Source organism: Mus caroli, unplaced genomic scaffold (assembly GCF_978045245.1).
Source record: "Mus caroli unplaced genomic scaffold, Mus_caroli_1 scaffold_13, whole genome shotgun sequence".
NCBI lineage: Eukaryota > Metazoa > Chordata > Mammalia > Rodentia > Muridae > Mus > Mus caroli.
The window spans coordinates 39380983-39407568 of NW_028227268.1; the positions used below are offsets into that span (position 1 = coordinate 39380983).

Genomic DNA, 26586 nt, shown 5'->3' on the forward strand with positions numbered 1-26586 from the left:
CCTGTTGCCTAGGACTGCCCCTTGTCCATCCCTGCTGGCTGGGTCCAAAGCTCCCCACAGCCAGACACCTACCTGGGACCACGTGGAAAGCATGTGGCAGTCTTCCACGTCAGCCTTCCCAGAGCACCAGAACTCTGGCGGGATGAGGGTTTTCTTCCATGTCCTTTATTTCCCCACACGACAGGCGCCCACTGCCCCCGCATTAGGAGACTCCCTACTCTCTGCCAGACTCCTGGCCTGGAACATGTGGCATGGTCCTCACATAAAAGAAGCAGATATGGCACAGTATGGATCCATTTTTTTGTGATGAACAGCCAATAAACTGATTAGAACCTTGTACTGTCTCTTTCATCAAAGTCTGCCATGGGGAGTCGTGTAGACAGCATTCAACCAACTACAGAGCCACAGCTTAATTCTCCCATAGAAGTCCTCTCTGTGCTCCCAGCCACAAATGCCACCAATCTGGCATCCGTCAAGATAAGGACAATCACTGCTGGGACAAGCCTGGATTCCTGGTCCCCCTCCTCCTGGGCTAGATGCTGTCCCCAGCCAGTGAACCATGACTCCATTCTGTGCTCTTCTGAGACTCCCAGTGGTGCCTGGATATGCAAGAGGCTGATAACTCCATGGCCCCATCCTTGTCCCAGGCTTGGGATGCCAGAAATCAACTCCAGTTTTCCCACATCTCAGGCTGTGCTTTCCCACCGCTGGAGTGGTGTCTAGGAGCTTTCTTACAGCCCAGCACTCTCCCCAGCCGACTCCTGAGATAAGCTCAGCCAAACTCCCTCTGTTCAGACTCCCCAAGATGCCATGCATAATGGTGGGGTGGACACATGAAGACCCACATACGTGTTCATAGATGACTTCCCTTTAAGACTCCGTATCAGACTTTCTCTCTCTCTCTCTCTCTCTCTCTCTCTCTCTCTCTCTCTCTCTCTCTCTCTCTCTCTCATGTGTGTGTGTTTACTACATCTTGTTTCTGTCTTCTGTTTGTGTAGTCTTAAGCTGGTTTCATATTTTGACTTTATTAAAAATGCTGCAACCCTAAATGAATGCAGCTGACTCATTGGTATCATGTCTCACTTGCTGAGGTTGCGCCATATTTTTGAAGATATCCACTTTCATTGACACTCTACTCACAAAACTCAGACATCCCTTTCCTCCAAGTCCGTGACAACACTGACAGAACCTAGGTCATGTAGTTTACAACTGTTGTTTCAAGGGCAGTGACAACTTTTATACATATTTAGCTGTAGTTGTTGCTACACACATATCCTTATTTCATGAATCCTTCCACATCTCCCTTCCTCTTATGCTCTTCACTGGGTGTCAAAGACTAGCTCTGATATCCAGGGTAGACTGAGGTGAGGCATAGAGTGGGTGAATGATCACTCACCAAATTTTTCTCTGAGAGAACCAAGCTTGATACTCTAGAACCATAAAATATGCCCTGGGGCCCATGAAAACTCTCTGAGGCCAGTCTACAGACTCTGGAATCATCAAGAATCTCTCTGGAGCTGTTGAAAAGGATGAAGGAACACATACATACATACATACATACATACATACATAATACATACATACATACACACACAAACACGGTAGATGAAGCAAAGTTCCAACTTCACGCTTTCATAAACATACATACATTCAATGGCTCTCTTTCCTCCCTCCCTCTCCTCCATCTCCTAAAAAGCCTGGGACATGTTCATTCTGGACGCTCCAAGAAGATTCTGCCCCGTGGCTCTGCCTCCCTTTCATCCACAAACTTTCTCTTCCACTATACCTGGGACCAGTCCTCTTCCTTTCTTTTTATTTCTTTTTCACATACACGTAGTGCCAAAAACCAGGACCAGTCTTGTTTTCTTTTTCTTTTTCATTCAGCCAGGATGAAGGATTTTGCCCAGAACCACTCCGGGGTCCCTAGAAAATGGCGGCAGAGGTACAGTTTGCAGGGTCATTTAAAGACATACCCATAAAGCCACTGGCTTTCCCATCAGGTCCAATTAGAAGCAAACACGTGTCTTGACGTACTTCCTGCTTTTGTCTCCCTCACCCATTAATTCAGGCAGGGGCATGCATGTTTCCTCACTTACTTCCTGTCTGTTTACCACCTGCCTAAATCCAATCCAGGCAAGAATTCATCACAACCCATTTTCTGCCTATGAACCTCCCGCCTACATGTGGACAAGCACAGCCAGTGCTGCTGGGTCAATCGTTTAGGAAAGTGAGAACAAGTGCCTTATTTTCTCCCACAAACACTAACCTTCAGCATTTCAGGAAGTATCTGTCCTCGGGCAAGCGGCTTACAGACTAAAGCCGGTTTTCTCTCATGGGCCTCTTCGGCACAAATGTTAAAACTTGAAACATAACTTTGTCTCTCCCACTCCTCCCCTTGAAGCCTTTTCCCCACTTCTCATAGGCTCTTTCAACTTAATGCAGTGTAGTGGTCAGGGCCTAAGATCTGTGTGCAAGAGAGCACGTGCTGTTTGTCTTTCTGGTCCTGGGTTAAATACTATTTTCTATTTCTAGAAAATTTTCTGATTGATGTTTTTATAAGTGTATGTCTGTGTGTGTGTGTGTGTGTGTATTTGAAAACAGTTCCATCAAGTGTACAGACCAAGTTTTCATCATTCATTTGTCTCAGGGAATTGTGTGATCAGTGAAGAGTAGCAGTTGTCAAACGTGGAATCCCAATGGAATATAGGCAGATTTGTGTCTGCCCAGAGGTTACTAGACAGTGGCCATATACAGTCACCCCAGTGTATGCCGCTTTGCTAGTATGTGAGTTAAAGGTAAATAAGAAGCTGTGATGCAAGAGAAGCGATCTAGTCCTGGAACCAGGAGAGGAAACCCCCTCCCTGTAACAAAGAAGCCTGCTTCCATGGGAAGAGCCTTCAGCAGACTTTCTCCATTGTCTCCTCTTCCCTTCTCCATCTGCACATTCCCACCTACTCTACTTTCCCCGTCCTTTTCTCCTCCTCACCATTCTCCTCCTCCTCTCCCTTCAGCTCCCTTCTTCCTTCAAGGTACATTCATGAAGATCTTACACATCATAGAAAATGATTCATATGTGTCACGTCAATCCCTGCTCTTCTCACTAATCACAGTCATTTGGAGGAAACATGTCGTTTCTCTCTCAGTGCTGCAGGTGAATCTACACTTGTGTGCATTTCTTTGTCCCTTCCTCTGTTGACTGATGACAGTGCCCACCCACTTTGCAGTTACTGTGAATCTCTAGTGCCACAGTGAACACAGATGTACAGTAATCTGTCCTCTGACCACTTAAAGTCCTTTCTTTGTCCCAGAAATGTGGCATTTTAAAAAGAAACAAATCAGGTTAGGCTAAAACTTGTAGCAGTAAAAAATTAAATAACCCCTGCACTGGTTTGCTCCTTCTTACCGGCCCCCATGTTCTGGGTTCCCAAATGAAACACACATAGTCTTTATATTTTGATATGCCTTAATCAGCTCAATGGCTGAGGCCTTCCTAACCTCCATGTAGGTAATCCATCTCCCACCCATCATTCTGAGTCGTTACATAGTAAATCCTGTATTCCATCTTGGCTGCCCTGGACACAGTCGGTTAGCCCTCTTTGGCTTCTCTCCTCTGGTTCCTAAATGGCAGCTATGCTGTCTGTCCCACACCTGCTCAGGCATCATGGCTCCTCTCCTCCACCTCTTCTGGCATGGTTCCTGTCCTCCACCTCTTCTGGCATGGCTGAACTCTGCTCCTTTCCTCTTGCTTCTTGGCAGGAAAATCCTAAAAGTTCCCCCTCTGTCTGCCCTGCCCAGCCATTGACTGTGGGCATCTTTACTTACCAACCAGAACCAAGTGGGGGGCAGGTTCCTAGAAGCCACTTCCATGCAGATGTTCAGTTTTGGACACACAAATTAACAGGCAGCCACGACAACTCTTGACCAAACTCAATGCAGTAAAGAGTGCTTTTTATATAGGGCTTTTAATATGAAGTTTCCCTCCCCCCCCATCTCATATATAGGCTAACTTATAATTGGATTTTAAAACCTTCAGGCTGGATTTTAAAGTTAGCCTGGATGTGGAGGAAGGGAGGGCCAGCCAGGCAATACAGAAGGGACTCATGTGAGCATTGTGGCAGAAACTAAAACCACATGGTGGTCTCCTTGTCCTTTCTTGACAGCCTTCAGGGAGGGTGAAAAATTACAGGAGCGGTTGCAGGAAGGATGTGGTAAAGCTTACACACATTCAAAACATCGCTCAGGCCTCATGGTTATTTTCTGTGTTTCCTTCTCTTGCTCTCCATGATCTGAGGATATTGTTTCTTCCGCACTGGTCAGTTTCTTCTAAAGAGGCCCCCGTGTGATTTCAGTTATATAGCAGGACTTTCTGACCCAGAAGCAGTACAAATGATGACACAAAGGCATTTGGGTATTTTAAAGCTTAAGCCTATAGCTGGGCAGATTCCCAACCAACTTTCTAGTTTATCCGGATTAGTCCTGGCATTACCTTCCATGTGTGGCCAGCTCTGCTTCTCTGCTCCTGTTCAGGTCCGTCTTTCACCTCTGAGTCCCCAGGCGACTTTGGCGCCTTTGCTTTCTTTTTCTAGAGTCCCTCCCCAGGAAGTTCTGCCCTCCACTCTCTGCCCAGCTATTGGCTCTCAGCTCTTTATTACAGCCAATAAGCAAGTAAAGAAGGTCTAATATTTACAAAATATAGGACCTCTGATAGGCCACAGAAATAATACCAAGATCCGGCTCGCACTCAGCTGTGTGGCTAGTGTTTAGTTTGCTGCTGGTTAATCCCTCAACATTGACTATATAGAGACCCACCTTCACATAACGCACCCCTCACTCAGCTACAAGGATTTCCCTTTTACCTTTGGTGCCAGATCGTTAGTCCTGTTTTTACTCAGTGCTGCCCTTGGATGAAACCAAGAGTCATGACCTTTTGTCTTCTCTCTCCTGAGAAGATTCCATATAGCAAGCCTGTAAGCTCCTCTCAGTAGTCTTGGTCCATATTTAATATTTAATAAATGTTTGCTTTAAATTTGGCCTGAAGTGGTTGTGTTCATTTTTTTTCTCCAGAAAAACCCAGTATAAACATAAAGAAACCCTGCAGATACACTCAGGTGATGCTGGGAGGCAGAAATCAGAGTGGCCAAGGACCTGGCACAGTCATCAGTGTTCTAATGTCTAGATGCACAGATTAACTGAGAATTCCCTAGGATGCCTGGCACTCCAGGGATTATGCTAGGATGCCTCTGAAACAGACTCCCATCCATTACATTCTCCTAGTCAGACTGGCTAAACCTCCATGAGACACTATTCATTTGTTACAGTTGTCTTTGATGTCATGTAGTTTTTGGTCTCTTAAGTCAATATCTGATCCATCTTTGTGTGTTAGGACTTGGAAGGCTATGAAACTAGATGACAGAAGAGGGACTGATGGACCTCTGAAGGAAAGAAGTCTAATCGTTACATGTCATTGCCCTCTCTTATGTATCTATCCTATGTTTGTATGTTCTGACTCAGGGCTGTAAGGCACAGTGCACCCAGGGCTCCAGGTGGTGCCTAGCTCCACCTCTAGCTGCTTCTTGGGAGCAGGAAAACTGCATTGATAAAAACTTCACATCTCAGAACACTGAGAATGCAAAAGGAGATGGGGTGGGGTGAAGAATTCACAAGTAAATCCCAGGGCTCAATGGAGAGCTTTGTAAAACCTGGGGTCCCACATGGAAGCCAGGCACTGCCAAACTGCCTTGTTCCTCTTCTGCATCAGTCCAGAACCAGCTTCTGTCCAAGCTATGGATGAGTCTGATTTCTACCCTGTACGTTTAGTTGTGGATCTTATGTGTACGAATGCACATGGCCATTGCATGCTAGTTTCTGCCTGGTCACGAATTCATGAATAAATGCTATTTCTTATTCCTTCTGCCAGTTACCTGTGCTCAGAATTCACCTCTGGTTTTCCTGGACACTGGATTTAATATAATAGGAATTCAAATGTTGTTTAAATATGGGTCATATTCAAATTGTTCTATAATGTTCTTTTTTATTGCTGGCTCTGAAAGTGGGTTATAGCTCACCTTTTGTCAGACCCAGGCATGATTTTAAACTCCAGGGTCAAATACTAAAAGGATTATTGACTTATAAGTTATCAGATATGGTTAAAAAATCTATAATATCTATAACAAAGAATTAAGTTAAAGCTAGTAGTAGGTTGAACCATTAAAAACTTATACTTCAATATATTTAAAACATGCTGCATGAATCTTCTCTGGGACATAAGCAACATGTGGCTGGTCACAGACTTGACTGTGAGATAAGGCAGTGTGATGTATGATTTAGATTGCTGGGAGGTGCCTGTGGCTCAAGGGTGTCAATAGATTCAAGGTTCTGCATTTTTATTGTTGTTTTTCATTTTAAGTACAGAGCATTGTGGTCATAAAAGTTCACTTTACAATTTCATCATCACTAGGAATCTAACCACAATTATGACCCCAATGTTTGTTTTAGGAAAACAGTTGGTTCTAAGACGATGTAATATGTTAAAGACCCATTAGATGGGGATATTACTTTTTCTTTTCAAAAATAGATTTTGGATTGGGGAGATGAATCCAAAATTAAATCAAAATTACAAATATATTTTTTAAAGATTTACTTATTTTACTAATACGAGTACACTGTTGCTGTCTTCAGACACACCAGAAGAGGGCATGGGATCCCATTAGAGATGACTATAAGACACCATGTCATTGCTGGGACTTGACCTCAGGAAGAGCAATCAGTGATATTAACCGCTGAACCATCTCTCCAGGTCCACAAATATATTAAGAATACCAAAACTGTGTTTCCCTACTTACTTGGATGTTATGTTATGGATGAGTGTTGGCCTGAATGTATGTAAATGACCCACATGCATGCCTCAGGCTCGCTGTGGACCAAAGAGTGTAACGGATCCCAGAAACTTGAATTACAGTTGGTTGTGAGTTGCCATGTGAGTGGTGGGAATACAAGCCTGGTTCTCTGGGAGAGCAGCCAGTGCTCTTTACTGCTGAACACTTGCTTCTGCTCCTAAGATGTAGCATTATAAAAAATTAGCAGTGCATAAATGTATCTGTATGCAGTTGTGGAGCTGGGTGTTCACAGCTACACCACCATGTGGAGGTCATAAGACAACTGGCTTGAGTCAATTTTCTCTCTCTCCTGCACAGAGATCCCTGGCGCTGGAGCTCCTCAGGCAAGGTGGCAGCTGCCTCCATCCACTGAGCCATCACTTCACCGGCTCCCACTCATAAGTCTTTCCCCAAGGTTTGTCCTGTTGACCTGAAAACCTGACTCTGCAGCCAAGCATGCCATTACTAGGACTCCATTGCTTTTTCTCAGTCCATGTCCCTAGCCAGGTCCTTGCCCCACACTGTTACAGTCATCCTTTACTTGGGTTCCTCCTTCTGACTTTCCTGTGTTAATCAAGCTCCTGACCTGACACCCAAAGAGGCTCTCTTTAGGCAGGCAGCTGCTGCTTTTGTTGAAACTCTGCCAATGATGCTCCCGTGAGTTCCAGCAGCTTTGAGAGTGTAACAACTTCCTAGTTCATCCACGAAGTACCCACAACTGTCATGACTTCACACTGATGTCACCTCCATGAAACAAGTGTTTCTAACGTTTCTCAGCCCCAGTGGCTGTTGTGTGGAGGAAGAATGGTTAGGTGTCCTTTAGACCAGCTACTGTGACAAGTGTCAAGAGGTGCTCATGCAGGTATCATAATGTGTCTTCTCACTTCCTTGGTCTTCAAAGGTCTAAGCCACAATTCTGAAAATCACAATCCCAAGTCATCAAAACATTTTAAACCACAAAGCCTGGAAACATTATCCTGGAAACCCAATAAGAATTCTTTAAGAGAATTTGATGATGATTTGTAAGGAACATTTATTTTAGAAACATATTAAAATGGCATAACCTTTGTTTGGTATCCAAATTTTGTTAAGTATAACTTCCCAGGGTGAACAATGAAGCTTTGTTGAAGAAAGATACAAACAGAAGAATTGTATTCATAAAAACACAGATCTAAATGGGACCTCATAAAATTGCAAAGCTTCTTTAAGGCAAAGGACACCGTGAATAAGACAAAAAGGCCACCAACAGACTGGGAAAGAATCTTGACCTATCCTAAATCAGATAGGGGACTAATATCTAATATATAAACTGAAGAAGGTGGACTCCAGAAAATCAGATAACCCCGTTAAAAAGTGGGGCTCAGAGCTTAACAAAGAATTCTTACCCAAGGAATACCACATGACTGAGAAGCACCTGAAAAAATGTTCAGCATCTTTAATCATCAGGGAAATGTAAACCAAAACAGCCCTGAGATTTCATCTCACACCAGTCAGAATGGCTAAGATCAAAAATTCAGGTGACAGCAGATGCTGGCGAGGATGTGGAGAAAGAGCAACACTCCTCCATTGCTGGTGGGATTGCAAGCTTGTACAACCACTCTAGAAATCAGTCTGGAGGTTCCTCAGAAAATTGGACATAGTACTACTGGAGGATCCCGCAATACCTCTCCTGGGCATATATCCAGAAGATGTTCCAACTGGTAAGAAAGACACATGCTCCACTATGTTCATAGCAGCCTTATTTATAATAGCCAGAAGCTGGAAAGAACCCAGATGCCCCTCAACAGAGGAATGGATACAGAAAATGTGGTACATTTACACAACGGAGTACTACTTAGCTATTAAAAAGAATGAATTTATGAAATTCCTAGGCAAATGGATGGACCTGGAGGGCATCATCCTGAGTGAGGTAACCCAATCACAAAAGAACTCACATGATATGTACTCACTGATAAGTGGATATTAACCCAGAAACTTAGAATACCCAAGATACAAGATACAAAGTACATTAAACTCAAGAAGAACGAAGACCAAAGTGTGGAAACTTTGCCCCTTCTTAGAATTGGGAACAAAACACCCATGGAAGGAATTACAGAGACAAAGTTTGGAGCTGAGACAAAAGGATGGACCATCTAGAGATTGCCATATCTGGGGATCCATCCCATAATCAGCTGCCAAAGCAGACACCATTGCATACACTAGCAAGATTTTACTGAACGGACCTTGATATAGCTGTCTCTTGTGAGACTATGCCGGGTGTCTCGCAAACACAGAAGTGGATGCTCACAGTCAGCTATTGGATGGATCCCAGGGCCCCCAGTGGAGGAGCTAGAGAAAGTATCCAAGGAGCTAAAGGGATCTGCAACCCTGTAGGTAGAACAATAATATGAACTAACCAGTACACCCTGGAGCTCATGTCTCTAACTGCATATTTATCAGAGCCGGCCATCAATGGAAAGAGAGGCCCATTGGTTGTGCAAACTTTATATGCCTCAGTACAGGGGAACACCAGGGCCAAGAAGTTGGAGTGGGTGGGTAGGGGAGTGGGGGGGAGTGTATGGGGGACTTTTGGGATCGCATTGGAAATGTAAATGAGGAAAAACCTAATTAAAAAATTAAAAAAACCACAGATCTGAGAACAGAGTAGATAAAAAATAAAGTATATTTTGAAGATAAATTGTATTGATAAAGAAATAGATCAGAACAGAACATTGTTGAGTATGATTGGCGCCTCTGAGTATCCATCTCATAGCCCCTGTCATCAGAACTGTTCTGAAGAGTAACCAGTCTTTTCTTGAGCTTCATCAAACGTCACAACAGGTTACCACTTCAAATACAATAGCCGCTAAGGGCTGAATGTTAAGAAATTTTATCCTTCACAAATGTAGATGCACAATGAGGACACTGCATTCTTTATGAAGGGAATACCAACATTTCAATTAATGCGTAATACTCTCATGCAAACTTAATGTTGTAAATATCTTTAGTAGTGTTATCTACAGTGCAAACATCATGACAATACCATCACGAAAAATACAACAATCAAACACTAAATGAACAATGTCAACAACATAATATCTGTTCTCAATAGGATCATTTTCTATTTCTATTTGTGGGATCATTTCCTAGGAAATGATCCCACAAATAGAAACATAGATCCCATGCTATAGCCCCATAGAAACTGCCAGCATGGCCTAAGACCCGCTTGTGAACTGTCTTACATCCAAGAGGTACAATGTTTTCCTTTAAGACAGAATGTACTCTCCTGGCAGAAAATAATTGTATTTGTTTCCATGTCTCTTTGACCTTTCTAGAAATCTCTTCTTTATAATATATGATGGTGTGAGCAGTTGCCATTTAATCTCCACATACTCTGACATTTGCTTCTGTGATTTTGGACACGTGGGAAATCTTTGCTCAGGTTGTCAGAAACAAATCAAGTATTTAAGAGCAATAACACACAAGGGTGGACAGCAACCTGTACTGGCTAGTTTTGTGTGTCAACTTGGCACAAGTTGGAGTTATCACAGAGAAAGGAGCTTCAGTTGAGAAAGTGTAAGCTGAATAAACCCTTTGCTCCTCCACTTGATCTTGGTCATAATGTTTTGTCCAGGAAAAGAAACCCTAACTAAGACAAATTGGTACCAAGAGTGGGGTATTTCTGTGACGACCTGACCATGTTTTGGGGAGGACTGTGGAAAGACTTTGGAACTTTAGGCTAGAAGATTGGTGGGATGTTGTATAGGAGTTTGGCAGGTAATGTTGAAAACAGTGCAGAAGATGGAGGTCTGGTTTGTGAAATTTCATAGAGAAGATTAAAGATTTTTTTCAGGGCTGATGCTATTTTGATTGTGAAGATTCTGTGGTTCTGGTTAGATGAGGCTGAAGAATCAGCTGTGATAAACAGGATACCAGAACTACTGAAACAAAACCTTTACATTACTGGGACTATTGATGCTGTTTAGCTGGAGCTAAGAAATTATTGGTGATTAAGAAGAGACCAGCATCACTGAGGTGACATCTTCTGGGAAGTGTTTTCTGAGAACACAGAGGCTGTGTTCTAGAGATAGCCAAGGTTGTACCTCATGCTGCAGCAGGACTTGTAATGTGTAAAAATCAACCAGATGGTACCAATTTCGCAGGCATGAAGGTGTCATGAAGAGCAGCTGCCCAGGACTGAAGAGGTCATGCAAAGGAGGTAAGGCTTGGCACCATGAAGAGAGCTTATGAGAGGCTGTTGGTAAAGCCTAGGTACAGTGGAAGACAGCAGTGTTTTGGAGATGCCAGTACTGTGAGATGACCACCAAGAAAGCAGCAGCAGTGGAGTACAGGCATCTGGAGCCTAGAAGATAAACTGGGTGCAAAAAGGGCGGGGTTGGAGTAGTGACCCAAGCCCTTGGATGAGCCTAGAAGATGGTGAGTGGATCCCAGACATTGGACGGTTGGAGTTTAATTTTGCTTTTGATTGTGACTGTGCCATGATATTTTTCCCTCTTGAAGTGAGAAGGTATTTAGTGGAGCCCACAGTTAAGAGACTTTGAATTTTTAAAAGACATTAAATTTTAAAAGATATTGGATATTTTAAAGGGATTGGACTTTTAATATGTAAAGACTGTGGGACTTTTAAAGTTATTGAGATTGTGGGGATGAATAAGAAAGTAAGGGTTGAGGCTTTATAGTGATGTGTTTGTGTGTTAAGTTGACAAGGGGTCAATTGTACTGGCTGGTTTTGTGTGTCAACTTGACACAAGCTGGAGTTATCACAGGGAAAGGAGCTTCAGTTGAGAAAATGTCTCCATGAGATCCAGCTGTAACGCATTTTCTCAATTAGTGACCAAGAGGGTCAGGCCCCTTGTGGGTGGTACCATGTATGGGCTTGGTAGTCAATTGCAGCTTTGGCTCCACCTACACCAAGACCTGCTTCCTGACCTGTTTGAGTTCCAGTCCTGATTTCCTTGGTGATGAACAACAGTATGGAAGTGTAAGCTGAATAAACCCTTTCCTCCTCTACTTGCTTCTTGGTCATGATGTTTTGTTCAGGAATAGAAACCCTGACTAAGACACAAACCGGTGACAAAAACGTTTCTATATCATATCACCTATTTCAACATTTTCTTTACTGACTTCTCTAGGAAGAATTTCTCCCATATATTAAAGGCACCGTGCATTTTATCATCAAGGAGTGGCTATGCAGATAAGGAGAGACATGTATTAATTAATTATCCAATTAATTATTAAATTTTGAGAGAGACTCTCACTGCAAAACTCTTGCTGTCCTGTAGCTCTTTATATAGACCAGGATGACCTGCCTCCTTCTAGGTGCCAGAATCAAAGGCCTGGGTCACATGCATGGCTTAGGGACACATTATTAATGCTATAGTTTGTCATTGACATCTCCAATGGCCAATCCCTTCTCCAGAACTTGGTTTCCATTTCTCTGAAGCTCAAAGTCACATTTTCCTGTTGTTGTTTTTTATAGATTTGGAGAGCATTATCACCTACATACTGTGAAACATCATTGTGCCATCCTCCATTTGTTTTTTTATGTCTCGTCAGATTCGAATATGAGTTAAGACATTTCTCGAAATGGAAACTATATAACTGCCCACATTTAAAAACGGAGACATAGAAGAATCCCAGTTTCTCCTGGGTAAACTGTAGAAAGACTCATAACTTCCTAAGATTTCAGCAAGAGCTTTTTCTAAGTCCTTTACTGCCTTGGCTGACAGATAATAGTTTTGGGGGTAACGTATTTTCGCGCTTGAGTCATAAAGACTCATTATCTTATGACCCAAGTATGTTATCTTTACTCTAATACCTGTTTTCGCAGTGTAACCACAATGGTTTAACAACGTCTGCTTTAATGTTAGGGCAATTTGTTTATAATAGCCCTTTAACTCGGCACCTAGTTCCCCCAGAAGACTGCTGTTGCCTTCCAGGTTCTCATCTCCCTGGACAAAGACATACAGGGTTAGGAGACTGCCCTGGGAAATATGAAGCACATCCCAGATAACTTCCTGCTTCTCTTGCAAACCCAGATTGAAAGCCCAGCTCTTAGAGATAACCAGTGTTCCTTTACGCAGTGAGCCCAATTCTGTCCGGACTAAGTGCTCATAGCCTTCATGTAGTGAGAATGGTTTCATGCAGAGGGCTTCTGGAGAGCGTATCACCTTTCCAGGCATCACTAGACAAGAAAAGAAACATAACAAATTATAAATATAAAATGTCCGGAATGTCATGTGTGACACATCACCAAGCAGTTTGTAAATTCCACACTTTGCAGCCCAATGGAGAAGGTGAACACAAGATACCAAACACTGATTCATGAATGGGAAGGAGGTAGATGCAAGGGGGACTTGGACACTCAAATGGCCAAAGAGGGAGCCATGGAAGCAGCTGAACACTCACAGTCTCAGAGGCTTGCTCTGGGGAACTCCACAGATGAGAAGAATCAGGGGAGCAAAGGACAGACTAATGTTGAGGACAGAACAGTCAGGTGATGAAACAGGAGAAAAGCATGGAGAAATGGGGAGGCTCCACAGAGCAAAGCAGGGAACAGAGCACACTGGAGTGAGTTCACATGAGGCTCCAGTGTCTTAAAACCAGAATGAAATCAGAGAACTGAGATCAGGGCAGGGGTACCTGGGTGTAAGTTACAGAAGCCCTATTGTATAAGAGAACGGGACAAGCAAGCTAGAAATGGTCTGAAGACAAACAAGAAGAACTGGACATGGATGTATGAAGATCAGTGTACAGGAAGGGCAGTGTCCAGGCAAGGCTGTGCTGCTCAGCTCTGATGGAAAAGAGCCTGCCATGAGGCCAAGCCAGGCCAACACTCTCACTGTTCTGCTGCAAACAGTAGGGCTGCATTTCCCCCTGGCCTGAGACTTGGCAGTGATGTCAGCTTAACCTCCTGTGGCACTTGACAAGAACCTTGAAGGGAATATGAGGCCTGGTTCCTCCATGTTCTTGTTCTAGTTCCAGCTACTGGAGAAGCAGGCTGTATCAGAGCTAGCCATTGTGAAGGGAAAAGTTCAGTTTTATTGAAAGCAATGAATAAACTTTTGATAGGGAACCAGAGATGGGTAAATTAGCTGTTGGTATGTGAGGAGTTTTCAGGTTGCCCAAGCCCAGAAAGTAATCTTCCAACCCCCTTAGCCCAATGTAAACTGATTATTAATCTCCGTCCCTCTACCTGCTGTGGCATCCATATGATCCATATGGCGATTCACCCATTCCTCTGTACTAAACCTCTTCACACAGCCACCTTCCACGTGCCAGGACTCAGGCTCTGCAGCGAACACTGCACAGCAGAATCTCTCCACTCTAAGCGCACACACATATGCACACACAGCTCCGGATTTGTGTACTTCGATGAATTTGCATGTGTATTTTATCTTCTCCTTCTCCCCACAGAAGTGAGTGACAGGCAGCTGTTGGATGCACTTTTCTATTTCACTCTCTAGAAGCACGAGATCGCTCTTCTCTGCTTTAAAACCAATAATTTGCTGGTTTTTGCCATCCAAGCCAATGAACAAATATCCCCCTTCAGTGTTTGCAAATGCAGAAACAGTTTGAGGGAGGAACTCTAAAATCTTTTCCTTAGGAGAAATCTTTTCCTTAGGAGTCAATTTTACCTCAGCATGTGTGGATTTCGTGAAACAGAATGTCTCCCCATAGGCAAGCCAGTCTCTGTTAAACAAGGTAAGACATTCATTTAGTGTTTCATTACAGACTGTTTTACCAGGTGAACTTGGCGGGGATTTGAGGAACTGCACTGCATCCGCTGCTTTCAGTTCAACTGAGAGTGAGAAGATTCTTATGTACAAGTTGGTTTTCCAGGTGGCGATCCCCGGACCTCTCTGATTCGGCTTCCATGGTTTCACAAAAATGAAAAAGTAGTCTTTGTGCTGCATGAAGTCTAGATAGTCATGAGGAAGGTGCACGATACCAGGCAAGGGATTTACCAAATCCAGTCCTATTCCATCTCTGGTGAAGCTGTAGTTTTGATTTTTAATGTGAGCCTTGGCCACACCCCCTCCAGAATTCAGCAGGGCACCCAAAACCTGTAATATACTTTTGACTTCTGTTCTTTTCATTTGACTATCTTTCATTGAATTCCTATTTTTCTCTCCAAGTGTGATTTCTTCTACAGGCAGAACCAGTTCAGCATAGTCTGTGCTCTGATCAACAGTGATGTTTGTTTTCCAATCACTGCCTCTGTTTCCCAGATGAAATCCTTTCCTGGAAGACACACAGAGTCATTTCAGAAGGACGTACATAGTTAGAGGCAGCTCTGCTTTACCACACATAGAACACAACCATCTCAGCTACTCTGGATGAGCAAGTATGAAGGTCAGATGTGACATTTGTTTAGGGACTGTGGCAGTTTGAATATCCTTGGTCCATGGAAAGTGGCACTTGTAGGAGGGGTGGCTTTATTGGAAAAGGTGTGTCCTTGTTGGAGGAAGTGTGTTACTGGGTAGATGGTCTTAGAGGGCTCCTAGTGTTCAAGCTCTGTTTAGGGCAGAAGGGAGTCCCATTCTGGTTGCCTTAGGATTAAAATGTAGTACTATTGGCCTCCAGGATCCTGTCTGTCTGCGTGCTGCTATCTTTTCACTATCATAGTAATGAACTGAACCTCTGAAACTGTAAGCCAAGTCCAATTAGATGTCCTTCATAAGGGTTACCTCAGTTGCAGTGTCTCTTGACAGCAATAAAACCTCAAAATAAGACAGAAGTTGATATCAGAGACTGACTATAGCTGTGATAGGCCTGACCAAGGTTTTGTTTGGAGGGAATGTGGATTTTGGAACTTTGTGTTGGGAAAGCAATGGAATGCTTTAATTTAGGATTAATGGGCCATATTAGTAGAAATATGGAATACATTGGTGTTGAAAGTGATTTGAATTCTGGGGTCCTGGCTGAAGATGTTTCAGAGGAGCAGAAATTGACTATGTTGTCTAGAGATCATTCTTATGATGTTTTGGTGAAGAATGTTGCTGATTTTTTAACTTTTTGAAGAGTCTGCTAGAGGATGAGATGAGATTCTGATTATTGCATTGACTTTGTCTTCTTGTTTATTCCCATGAAGTACATTGTCTATCAAGCACAGTTATCTTAGAGAGGAAAAAATGCAACATGTCTGGGTCAAATATTAAAGGGTGACCTGGAACTAGAATGGGGCTAAATTCTGTTCCCAAGGATATTAAATGCAATTAAGCAAATGGTGAACTCATGGCAGGCTCCCATAGATATAAGGTTATTGTTTATGCTTTTGCAGTTGAATAAGTGGTAGTTACACCATGTTAGGTGTTATTATGACATGGCTATTATTTTCATTTGGACTTTTCATTTCAACTACAATTCAGAACTTGTAAAAAATCTTGTGAAAATATTAAGATGTTAAAAATGCCAAAGCCATGGGATACCTGCTGAGGAAAGCTCCTTGTAGTACGTTTGGGTTAATCCTACTTGTATTATGCTATTTGTGTTCCCCAAATTGCCCAAGAATACATATGTCCCCATACAAGACACCAAGGGTCACTGCTCCCATTTTGCTTTGATTGGTAAATAAAGATACTGGCAGCCAATGACTGGGCATGGCAGACAGAGGCAGGACTTTTATGATTCCTGGGCAAGAGACTGAGGAAGGAGGGAGGAAGGAGATCTGCCATGCCTGGAGAAGGAGAGGGAGAGGAAAGGTCACTCCTTCATCCCTATTCAGCAGGAAGATGCTATGGAGACTCATCATCCCTATCCCTTGGTTTTGAGTGTCTGGTTATGGTTATTTTATAAATTATAAGTAGGTTGTGATTTTAAAGGATATTTTGAAAATGGTCAAAATTTTGAACAGGGAGGAAACTAAATAGAGAGCTTAGGCTTGGGGATTTCTGTCGTTCCTTTCCTCTTCTCTAGCCTTTCTTAGGTAAGGGGAAGGAGGTTGAAAGGAAAAAAGGGGATAGAGAAATTGTAGAAGAAATTAGATAAATGGAAAGGATTACTGAATTGACTCTTAAACATTTCATTGCCATAGTCATGCATGAGTAGAAATTTTTACATTTTGATGAAGAATTAAAGTTATATTTTCTTACATTGGTACAAATTAATATATTGATACAGGTTTAAGGCTGTTATTGGTGTAATTTTTTATATTGATACAAATCTGAAAATTAATTTTGTTACTCTTAGGCATTGTACCTACACAAATCATTTATGAATACCATGCTTAGACCTAGTAATTTTAATAGCTACTATTACAAACTGTTTAGGATGAATAAGTAAAGCAAGTTAAGGACCAGATAGTAAACTCATATTAATATTAGACTTAAGTTTAATAAAATGTTTTCAATATTATTCAAATGTAAATAGATAAGAGTAGTCAAGTTTTAATAGTTCAGATATGCTATGTAGGCAGATAGTCTTCAAAACATCAGAGATCCACAGAATATGGCATTTAAAATCATTTCATTATTAATAGATCTTTTGACTAGGAACCATGTCTACTCCTGACGGTATCCCCTTCACACTTCAAAGAACGTACTGATCATCATTACCTCCTTATGGAGCTGCTCCAATTGTGGCAAGGTAGCCACTGGGCAAGAATCATCTGCAGACAAAAAATTTATGTGTAGGAAAGGACACATGATGAAGGATAGTCTGCAGCTTTGCTCTGCTAATGCCAGGTAAGCTAGTTCTTCATAATTCCTGCTTCACTTAAGGTCATTCAGATGGTTAGAGGCCAGGAGCCTGAAGACAGATGCTCCAACATTATGAGGAATATAGGGGACTGTCCAGGCAGTCATCTGTCTCTACAAATTGTTTAAGATTTAGAAGCTATGTTTTTGTGCTTCCTCTATATTCAGGTAATATTTGATTCAGTCTTGGATCTCTGATGGGGTTGAAGACTAGTTATAGTCTCAAAACAAACTTAAGTTGTTTAACAATCAGGAAAATTATCTAGATTTGAAAGGATGGTTTTTAGATGGTAATCCAAGTTAAAATCAAAACATAATTCAGGGGAGCATCTGCACTAGCCATCTTGGTTCCCAGATCCCACCGAGACTAGTCTGCGCAAGTGAGAGTGTGGACTACAGAAGCTAACAGCTTCTGGGACAGGCGGGAGCCACAGAGCTTCTGAGGCAGACCCCGTTTCGGGCTCCAGACATCCGGGCACCATCCCTGCCAGAGGAGAGGTGTCTGACCGGCCTGGGAGGGAGTTGCCAGAGCATCTGCGGGAGCCATCTTGGTTCCTGGATCCCACTGAGACTAGTCTGCATAGGTGAGATAGTGGACTAGAGAAGCTAACAGCTTCTGGGACCTTCCTGTTTCGGGCCTTCATCTTCTGCCAGGAGGCAAGTCTGAGGCAAGTACATTTGTATGCAAGATACTGAGGGACCCTGTGCCCAGTAGGTTTTGATTAGTAAATAAAGTTCCTGGCAGCCAGTGGCTGTGCAGGGCAGACAGAGGCAGGAATTTTAGGATTCCTAGGCAAATGACTGAGGAAGGAGGAAGGAGGAAGGAAGGAGATCTACCATGCCTAGAAAAGGAGAGGGAGAGGAAAGGCCACTCTTGAGAAGATGGAGGACAGAGGACATAGCCACCATGTCGAGCAGGGAAGAGCAGTCCCAAGAGTGCTGCCCCACTGGGTCAAAGATGGAATATAGGATTTAGTGAGTAGTAAGTCAAGAATATCAGAGGGAGGTGGATGAGCCATGTGGAGGCTAGGAAGTGGTCCAGCCATTGAGTTGTTTAAGGCTTATCAAATATAAAGGCTAAATGTGTGTTTCTTTCGTTCAGGAACCCAGAACATGGGGTGGGTAGTGAGGAACACACACCAACTGCAGGGAATAATTTGAGTTCTTAATTGGGAACTGCTTGCTCCAGGTGCTACTATGGAATGGAACCAGCCCTAGAGAAAGAAGTTTCTTGAAATCAACAAAGTTGAAAGGAGTTGGACATCAGACAGAAATGCAGAGGTTGCAATTTGCCCAGGTGGTTAATTTTTTGTCTTCATTTGGTCCAACATTTCTTTACTATTATCTTTTGGGATAATAATGTATATTCTGTGATGTTGCATGTATGTGATCTGCCTTTTGATTTTTATAGGTGATTACAGTTAAGAGGTTCCATGAATAGTCTACCATGCCTAGAAAAGGAGAGGGAGAGGAAAGGCCACTCTTGAGAAGATGGAGGACAGAGGACATAGCCACCATGTCGAGCAGGGAAGAGCAGCCCCAAGAGTGCTGCCCCACTGGGTCAAAGAGACTTTGAACTTTGGACTATTAAACATTGTTGAGAGTGTGATAGACTGTGGAGACTTTTAAAGTTGCACAAAACATATTTTGCATTATGCTATGGCTAGTTATGGTCTCCCAAACCTTATGTGTTTAAAAATGCTATGGAGGCCAGGGAGTGGAATGTAGTGGTTTGAATATGTTTGGCCTAAGGGAAGTGGCACTATTAGGAGGTGCGTCTTTGTTTGAATAGACGTGTCCTTGTTGGAGGAAGTGTGTCACTGTGTAGGTGGGCTTTGAGTACTCTTAGTGCTTAAGCTCGACCCAGTTCAGAAGAAAGTCCTCTCTTGGCTGCCTTTGGATTAAGGTGTAGAATTCTAAGCTCCTCCAGCACCATGCTTGCCTTTCTTCCCACCATGATGACAGTGGACTGAACCTCTGAAATTGGAAGCCAGCCCCAATTAAATGTTTGCTTTTATAAGAGATGCCTTGGAGATCTTCCATGCTCATGGATTGGCAGGATCAACATTGTAAAAATGGCTATCTTGCCAAAAGCAATCTACAGATTCAATGCAATCCCCATCAAAATTCCAAATCAATTCTTCAACGAATTAGAAAGTGCAATCTGCAAATTCATCTGGAATAACAAAAAACCTAGGATAGCAAAAACTCTCCTCAAGGATAAAAGAACCTCTGGTGGAATCACCATGCCGGACCTAAAGCTCTACTACAGAGCAATTGTGATAAAAACTGCATGGTACTGGTATAGTGACAGACAAATAGACCAATGGAATAGAATTGAAGACCCAGAAATGAATCCACACACCTATGGTCACTTGATCTTCGACAAGGGAGCTAAAAACATCCAGTGGAAGAAAGACAGCATTTTCAACAAATGGTGCTGGCACAACTGGTTGTTAACATGTAGAAGAATGCGAATCGATCCATTCCTATCTCCTTGTACTAAGGTCAAGTCTAAGTGGATCAAGGAACTTCACATAAAACCAGAGACACTGAAACTTATAGAGGAGAAAGTGGGGAAAAGCCTTGAAGATATGGGCACAGGGGAAAAATTCCTGAATAGAACAGTAATGGCTTGTGCTGTAAGATCGAGAATTGACAAGTGGGACCTCATGAAACTACAAAGCTTCTGCAAGGCTAAAGACACCATCAATAAGACAAAAAAACCACCAACAGATTGGGAAAGGATCTTCACCTATCCTAAATCAGATAAGGGACTAATATCCAATATATATAAAGAACTCAAGAAGGTGGACTCCAGAAAGTCAAATAACCCCATTAAAAATGGGGCTCAGAACTGAACAAAGAATTCTCACCTGAGGAATACCGAATGGCAGAGAAGCACCTGAAAAAATGTTCAACATCCTTAATCATCAGGGAAATGCAAATCAAAACAACCCTGAGATTCCACCTCACACCAGTCAGAATGGCTAAGATCAAAAATTCAGGTGACAGCAGATGCTGGCGAGGATGTGGAGAAAGTGGAACACTCCTCCATTGTTGGTGGGATTGCAAGCTTGTACAACCACTCTGGAAATCAGTCTGGCGGTTCCTCAGAAAATTGGACATAGTACTACCGGAGGATCCAGTAATACCTCTCCTGGGCATATATCCAGAAGATGTCCCAACCGGTAAAAAGGACACATGCTCCACTATGTTCATAGCAGCCCTATTTATAATAGCCAGAAGCTGGAAAGAACCCAGATGTCCCTCAACAGAGGAATGGATACAGAAATTATGGTACATTTACACAATGGAGTACTACTCAGCTATTAAAAAGAATGAATTTATGAAATTCCTAGCCAAATGGATGGACCTGGAGGGCATCATCTTGAGTGAAGTAACACAATCACAAAAGAACTCACACAATATGTATTCATTGATAAGTGGATATTAGCCCAAAACTTAGGATACCCAAGATATAAGATACAATTTGATAAACGCATGAAACTCAAGAAGAATGAAGACCAAAGTGTGGACATTGTGCACCTTCTTAGAATTGGGAACAAAACACCCAGGGAAGGAGTTACAGAGACAAAGTTCGTAGCTGTGATGAAAGGATGGACCATTTAGAGACTGTTGTATCCAGGGATCCGTCCCATAATCAGCTTCTAAACGCTGACACCATTGCATACACTAGTAAGATCTTGCTGAAAGGACCCAAATATAGCTGTCTCTTGTGAGACGATGCCGGGGCCTAGCAAACACAGGAGTGGATGTTCACAGTCAGCTATTGGATGTATCACAGGGCTCCCAATGGAGAAGCTAGAGAAAGTACCCAAGGAGCTAAAGGGATCTGCAACCCTATTTTTGGAACAACATGATGTACTAACCAGAACCCTGGAGCTCTTGTCTCTAGCTGCATATGTATCGAAAGATGGCCTAGTCGGCCATCAATGGAAAGAGAGGCCCATTGGACTTGCAAACTTTATATGCCCCAATATAGGGGAATGCCAGGGCCAAAAGAATGGGAATGGGTGGGTAGGGAAGTGGGGGGCGCTATGGGGGACTTTTGGGATAGTATTGGAAATGTAATTGAGGAAAATATGTAATAAAAATATTAAAAAAAAAAAAAAAAAAAAAAGAGATGCCTTGGCCATGGAGTCTCTTCACAGTAGTTAAACCCATCTAAGACAGGGACTGTTGGAACAATTTTGAATGACTACAGTAACTTGTGTACTTTGTTAATATTCAAATTTATTGTAATGACTGTATATAATCCTGATGTGATTGTTTTGAATTAAGAAACATAAGTAAGAAGTCTCAGAATTATTATTTCTGTGAACAGAGAGGATGGGTAGAGAAACACAAAGTTACAGCTTTACATTTGCAGGAAAGCATTCTCCAGGAAGTAAAACACAGCCCTTCTCCCTCTTTAATGTAGGTGCTCTCCATTGTAAATCTCTCTCCTGGTGTCCCTTCTATGTTCTGGAACCCTGATTTTCTCTTTTCATTCTCTCAGGACAATTTTTCCTGATCTTATTAAGCCATATTTGAACATGTTCTTCTAATTATGACCCCCCAAAAAAACCCCAATCAATTTACATACTGGGAATATTCCAAACTTCCTGGCTTGTCATGCTGTCCATCCTGAAGAATAATTCCTGGAAACCTGAGTTGAACACAGGGCTCTGTGAATATCTGTGGATTTACATCTTCCACCAACTCTGGGGTGTTTCTAACCATCTTTTCTTCAAATACCTTCTCAGCTCTTTCTAACTTCAGATTCTGTGGACAGAAACAATTAGTGTGTTAGTCTTCATGACAATGGTCCACACAGTTGGATGTTTTTAATGCTCTGTGAGCTTCAGGGTTTCATTGGTATTTTCTTCAATTTAACTGATTTGTTTTTCTGCCTAGCAAGTTTGGCATTGGACTGTTCCAAATACTTATTTTAAATTTAATTAGTGCAGTCTTATATATGTTGTTGATTCCTTCTGTGATAGTTAATGAATTCACTTAATCTTAAAAATGACAATATTGATGTCTATTTATAGTTAGACTAGCCCTCAGAATCTCAGGCAGGGATACTCCATCTTGCAGTAAGACTTCTCCTTCCCTGTTTGACATGACAGACTACAGAAAGAGGAGCTCTGCTTCCCACACTTGGACAGTGAGGTATGATATCTGAAGAATCCTTATAAAGGCATGGAAGGACTGCCAAGAAAAATAATTTTCATGGGGTTGGAGAGATGTCTTAGTAGTTAAGAGCATTGACTGTTCTTCCAGAGAACCCAAGTTCATTTCCCAAATGGTGACTCATGTTGATGCATAGAAATTTATGCAGGAAAAACTGATACATACAAAATAAATAAACAACTAAAGTATTATTTCAAATTACAGCAACAAAAGCTTCCCTATGCTGTGATGTAGTGGTTTGAACAGGGTTTGCTCCCTATTGATTCATATGTTCGAGGGCTTGGGCATTTGGAGTGGCACTATTAAGAGGTATGTCCTTGATGGAGGAAGTGTGTCACTGTGGGGTTGGGCGTTGAGGTCTCCACCTGTGCTCAGGCCACATACAATGTGGAAGAGAGTCTCCTTCTGGCTGCTTTTGAATGAAGAGTCTAGAACTCTCAGTTCTTCCAGTACCATGTCTGCATGGATGTTGCCATGCTCCCACCATTAGGATAAGGACTGAACCTCTGAAACAGTTACTACTCCAGTTAAATGTTGTCCTTTACAGGAGTTGCCTTGGTCATGTTGTCTCTTCACAGCAATGAACCCCTAAGACAGTGGACAGTAGCAATAAAGGGAATTATCACAGCTCAAAGTGCTTTCCTTAAAAGGAATATCAAAGTAACGTACCCTGTAAAGTCTGAGGAACATTTTAGAAGGGAGGGCATGAAGAATGTCAGAGCTGACAGGTAGAAGCTTGAGAAATGGATCTGTGGTTAAGAGAACTTTCTGTCCTTCCAGAGGACTTAGGTTTGGTTCTCTGTATGACCTGGCTGAAGTGAGAATTTTGGTTTCTTTAAAAAAAACCCAGGGTCCTTTCAGCAAAATCTTGCTGGAATATGCAATAGTGTCTGGGTTTGGTGGCTGAAAAAACACAGGAACATTGTAAGAATATAGTCTCATTTTAATCCCAGGTATGGGAAGGTGCTACATCAGATTGTCCATATGAGCTGAGTATGATTAATTTTATGCTGTATCAGAAGCATGGCTTGTCAGTTGCAGCTATTTCTGTGGTCTTATGACATTTGGAACCTTGGAACTCTTCAGAGGATGTATAAATGCTAGGACTGTGAGAGGCAAGACTACTGTTGGTTGGTGTTGATCATTGTTGGTAGTTTCTGTTGGCTGTGCTTTCTGAAGTAATCTTGCCCAAAGAAGAAACAACAATGATGGTGACAACAACAACAACAACAACAGCAACAGGAAATTAGATATCCTGAAAGCAAAAAATCAAACTTGCACCAAGGAACTCAATGCCACTATTCACCAGGAAGTAGTCTAACAATAATATCATCTCCTTTCCCCTCTCTCCTTTTTTTCTCTTAGATAGTATTAGGGGGTAAAAGGGTTTGAAGAAAGGGGGTGAAGGGTGGAAGAAAGAAGAACCCACAAAGTAGCTAAAAGTCTTACTACAACTTGTGCACAATGTGAGGCGGGGCAGAATGGGAAATTTTATTTTAGAGGCTTAATAGGTGTACTGGCTAGTTTTGTGTCAACTTGACACAGCTGGAATTATCACAGAAAAAGGAGCTTCAGTTGAGGAAATGCCTCCATGAGATCCAACTGTAAGGCATTTTCCCAATTAGTGATCAAGGGGGAAAGGCCCCTTGTGGGTGGAACCATCTCTGGGCTGGTAGTCTTGGTTCTATAAGAGAGCAGGCTGAGCAAGGCAGGGGAGGCAAGCCAGCAAAGAACATCCCTCCATGGCCTCTGCATCAGCTCCTGCTTTCTGACCTGCTTGAGTTCCAGTCCTGACTTCCTTTGGTGATGAACAGCAGTATGGAGTGTAAGCTGAATAAACCCTTTCCTCCCCCAACTTGCTTCTTGGTCATGATGTTTGTGCAGGAATAGAAACCCTGACTAAGACAATAGGAAATGGCAAGGGACAAAGGGATGGATATTCTTTTTCAAGATACCAGCAGATTTATTGTGGCTTCTTCTGCTTGGATATCCCCCACTTTGCGGCCAGAAGGAGCTTTCTGTTTTAGTGTTTGTGTGTTTGTTTTTCTTCCCCCTGTATTCCATTATATAAGAAGTGTGGAGAATGGATGTAAGGTGAAAAAGATTATGGGTGGAGGTGGAAGCACATGGGAGACAAGGATACCAGAGAAGGAAAAACAGAACGTCTCAGACCTAGTGACAGAGCAAAAAAAAAATGGGAATTTTCCCCAAGAGGAAAGGGGGGATGAAACTGTCCTGGAAGCAGTTTGTGGTCCTCTCCAGTGTTGTGCGCTTGCAGTGTCCAGTCCCTGCAGTCCCTGCAGTCCCTGCAGTCCCTGCAGTCCCTGTAGTCCCTGTAGTCCCTGCAGTCCCTGGGAGGGATGAGGAGCTTGGTGGGTGTCTCCACAGGACACAAGATCAGAGAAAAGATGGAACAGACAGTTTTGAAAGAAAGGATTAATCTCAAACCAACTGATTCCTAAATGGCAGCTATACTGTCTGTCCCACACCTGCTCAGGCATCGTGGCTCCTCTCCTCCACCTCTTCTGGCATGGTTCCTGTCCTCCACCTCTTCTGGCATGGCAGATCTCCTCCACCTCTTCTGGCATGGCTGAACTCTGCTCCTTTCCTCTTGCTTCTTGGCAGGAAAATCCTAAAAGTCCCCCCTCTGTCTGCCCTGCCCAGGCATTGACTGTGGGCATCTTTACTTACCAACCAGATCACTTGGGGGAAGCCACGAAAACTCTTGACCAAACTCAATGCACTAAAGAGTGCATTTTATACAGGGCTTTTAATATGAAGTTTCCTTCCATCACCCCCCCCCCCATCTAATATATAGGCTAACTTATAATTGGATTTTTAAAACCTTCAGGTTGGATTTTAAAGTTAGCCTGGATGTGGAGGAAGGGAGGGTCAGCCTGGCGATACAGAAGGGACTCATGTGAGCATTGTGGCAGAAACTAAAACCACATGCTGGTCGCCTTGTCCTTTCCAGATAGCCTTCAGGGAGAGTGACTAATTATAGGAGTGGTTGCAGGAAGAATGTGTCAAAGCTCACATACATTCTAAACATCACTCAGGCCTCATGGTTATTTTCTGTGTTTCCTTCTCTTGCTCTCCATGATCTGAGGATATTGTTTCTCCCGCACTGGTCAGTTTCTTCTAAAGAGGCTCTTGGTGTGATTTCAGTTGTATAGCAGGACTTTCTGACCCAGAAGCAGTACAAATGATGACACAGAGGCTTTTAGGTATTTTAAAGCTTAAGCCTATAGCTGGGCAGATTCCCAACCAACTTTCTAGTTCATCCCGATTAGTCCTGGCATTACCTTCCATGTGTGGCCAGCTCTGCGTCTCTGCTCACGTTCAGGTCCGTCTTTCATCTCCGAGTCCCCAGGCATTTTTGGCGCCTTTACTTTCTTTTTCCAGAGTCCCTCCCCAGGAAGTTCTGTCTTCAACTTCCTGCCCAGCTCCGGTGAGGGTGGGAGGCAGAAATCAGAGTGGCTAAGGACCTTGCACAGTCATCAGTGTTCCAACGTCTAGCTGCACAGCTAAGCTGAGAATTCCCCAGGATGCCTGGCACTCTAGGGATTATGCAAGGATGCCTCTGAAACAGACTCCTGTCCATTACATTCTCCTAGTCAGACTGGGTAAACCTCTGTGGGACACTTGCTTCAGTCCCTAAAATGTAGCATTATAAAAAATTAGCAGTGCTTAAATGTATCTGTATGCAGTTGTGGGGCTGTGTGTTCACAGCTACACCACCATGAGGAGGTCAGAAGACAACGGGCTTGAGTCAGTTTTCTCTCTCTCCTGCACAGAGATCCCTGGGGCTAGAG

At 42.8% G+C, this 26586-nt stretch overlaps 1 protein-coding gene across 1 annotated transcript; it reads right to left on the bottom strand.

Annotated features, from left to right (window-relative positions):
* Positions 1–12427: 12427 nt before the first annotated feature.
* LOC147001439 (schlafen family member 2-like) lies at positions 12428–26136 on the bottom strand. Its single transcript, XM_085829256.1, has 4 exons — positions 26077–26136; positions 22182–22360; positions 14071–15119; positions 12428–13059 (listed from the first exon to the last, which is right to left on the bottom strand). The coding sequence occupies exons 1-4, from the start codon at positions 26128–26130 to the stop codon at positions 12428–12430; spliced, it is 1914 nt and encodes a 637-aa protein (XP_085685382.1). The 5' UTR covers positions 26131–26136.
* Between the last annotated feature and the right edge of the window lie 450 nt (positions 26137–26586).

Coding starts and splice junctions, on each gene's coding strand:
- LOC147001439 (XM_085829256.1), bottom strand. CDS start 26,130: ATGAAAGACGGACCTGAACGTGAGCAGAGACGCAGAGCTGGCCACACA. Junction 22,361..26,076: donor GAGCTGGCCACACATGGAAG/GTAATGCCAGGA, acceptor TTCTGTCCACAG/AATCTGAAGTTAGAAAGAGC. Junction 15,120..22,181: donor GGAAGTTTGGAATATTCCCA/GTATGTAAATTG, acceptor TGTGTCTTCCAG/GAAAGGATTTCATCTGGGAA.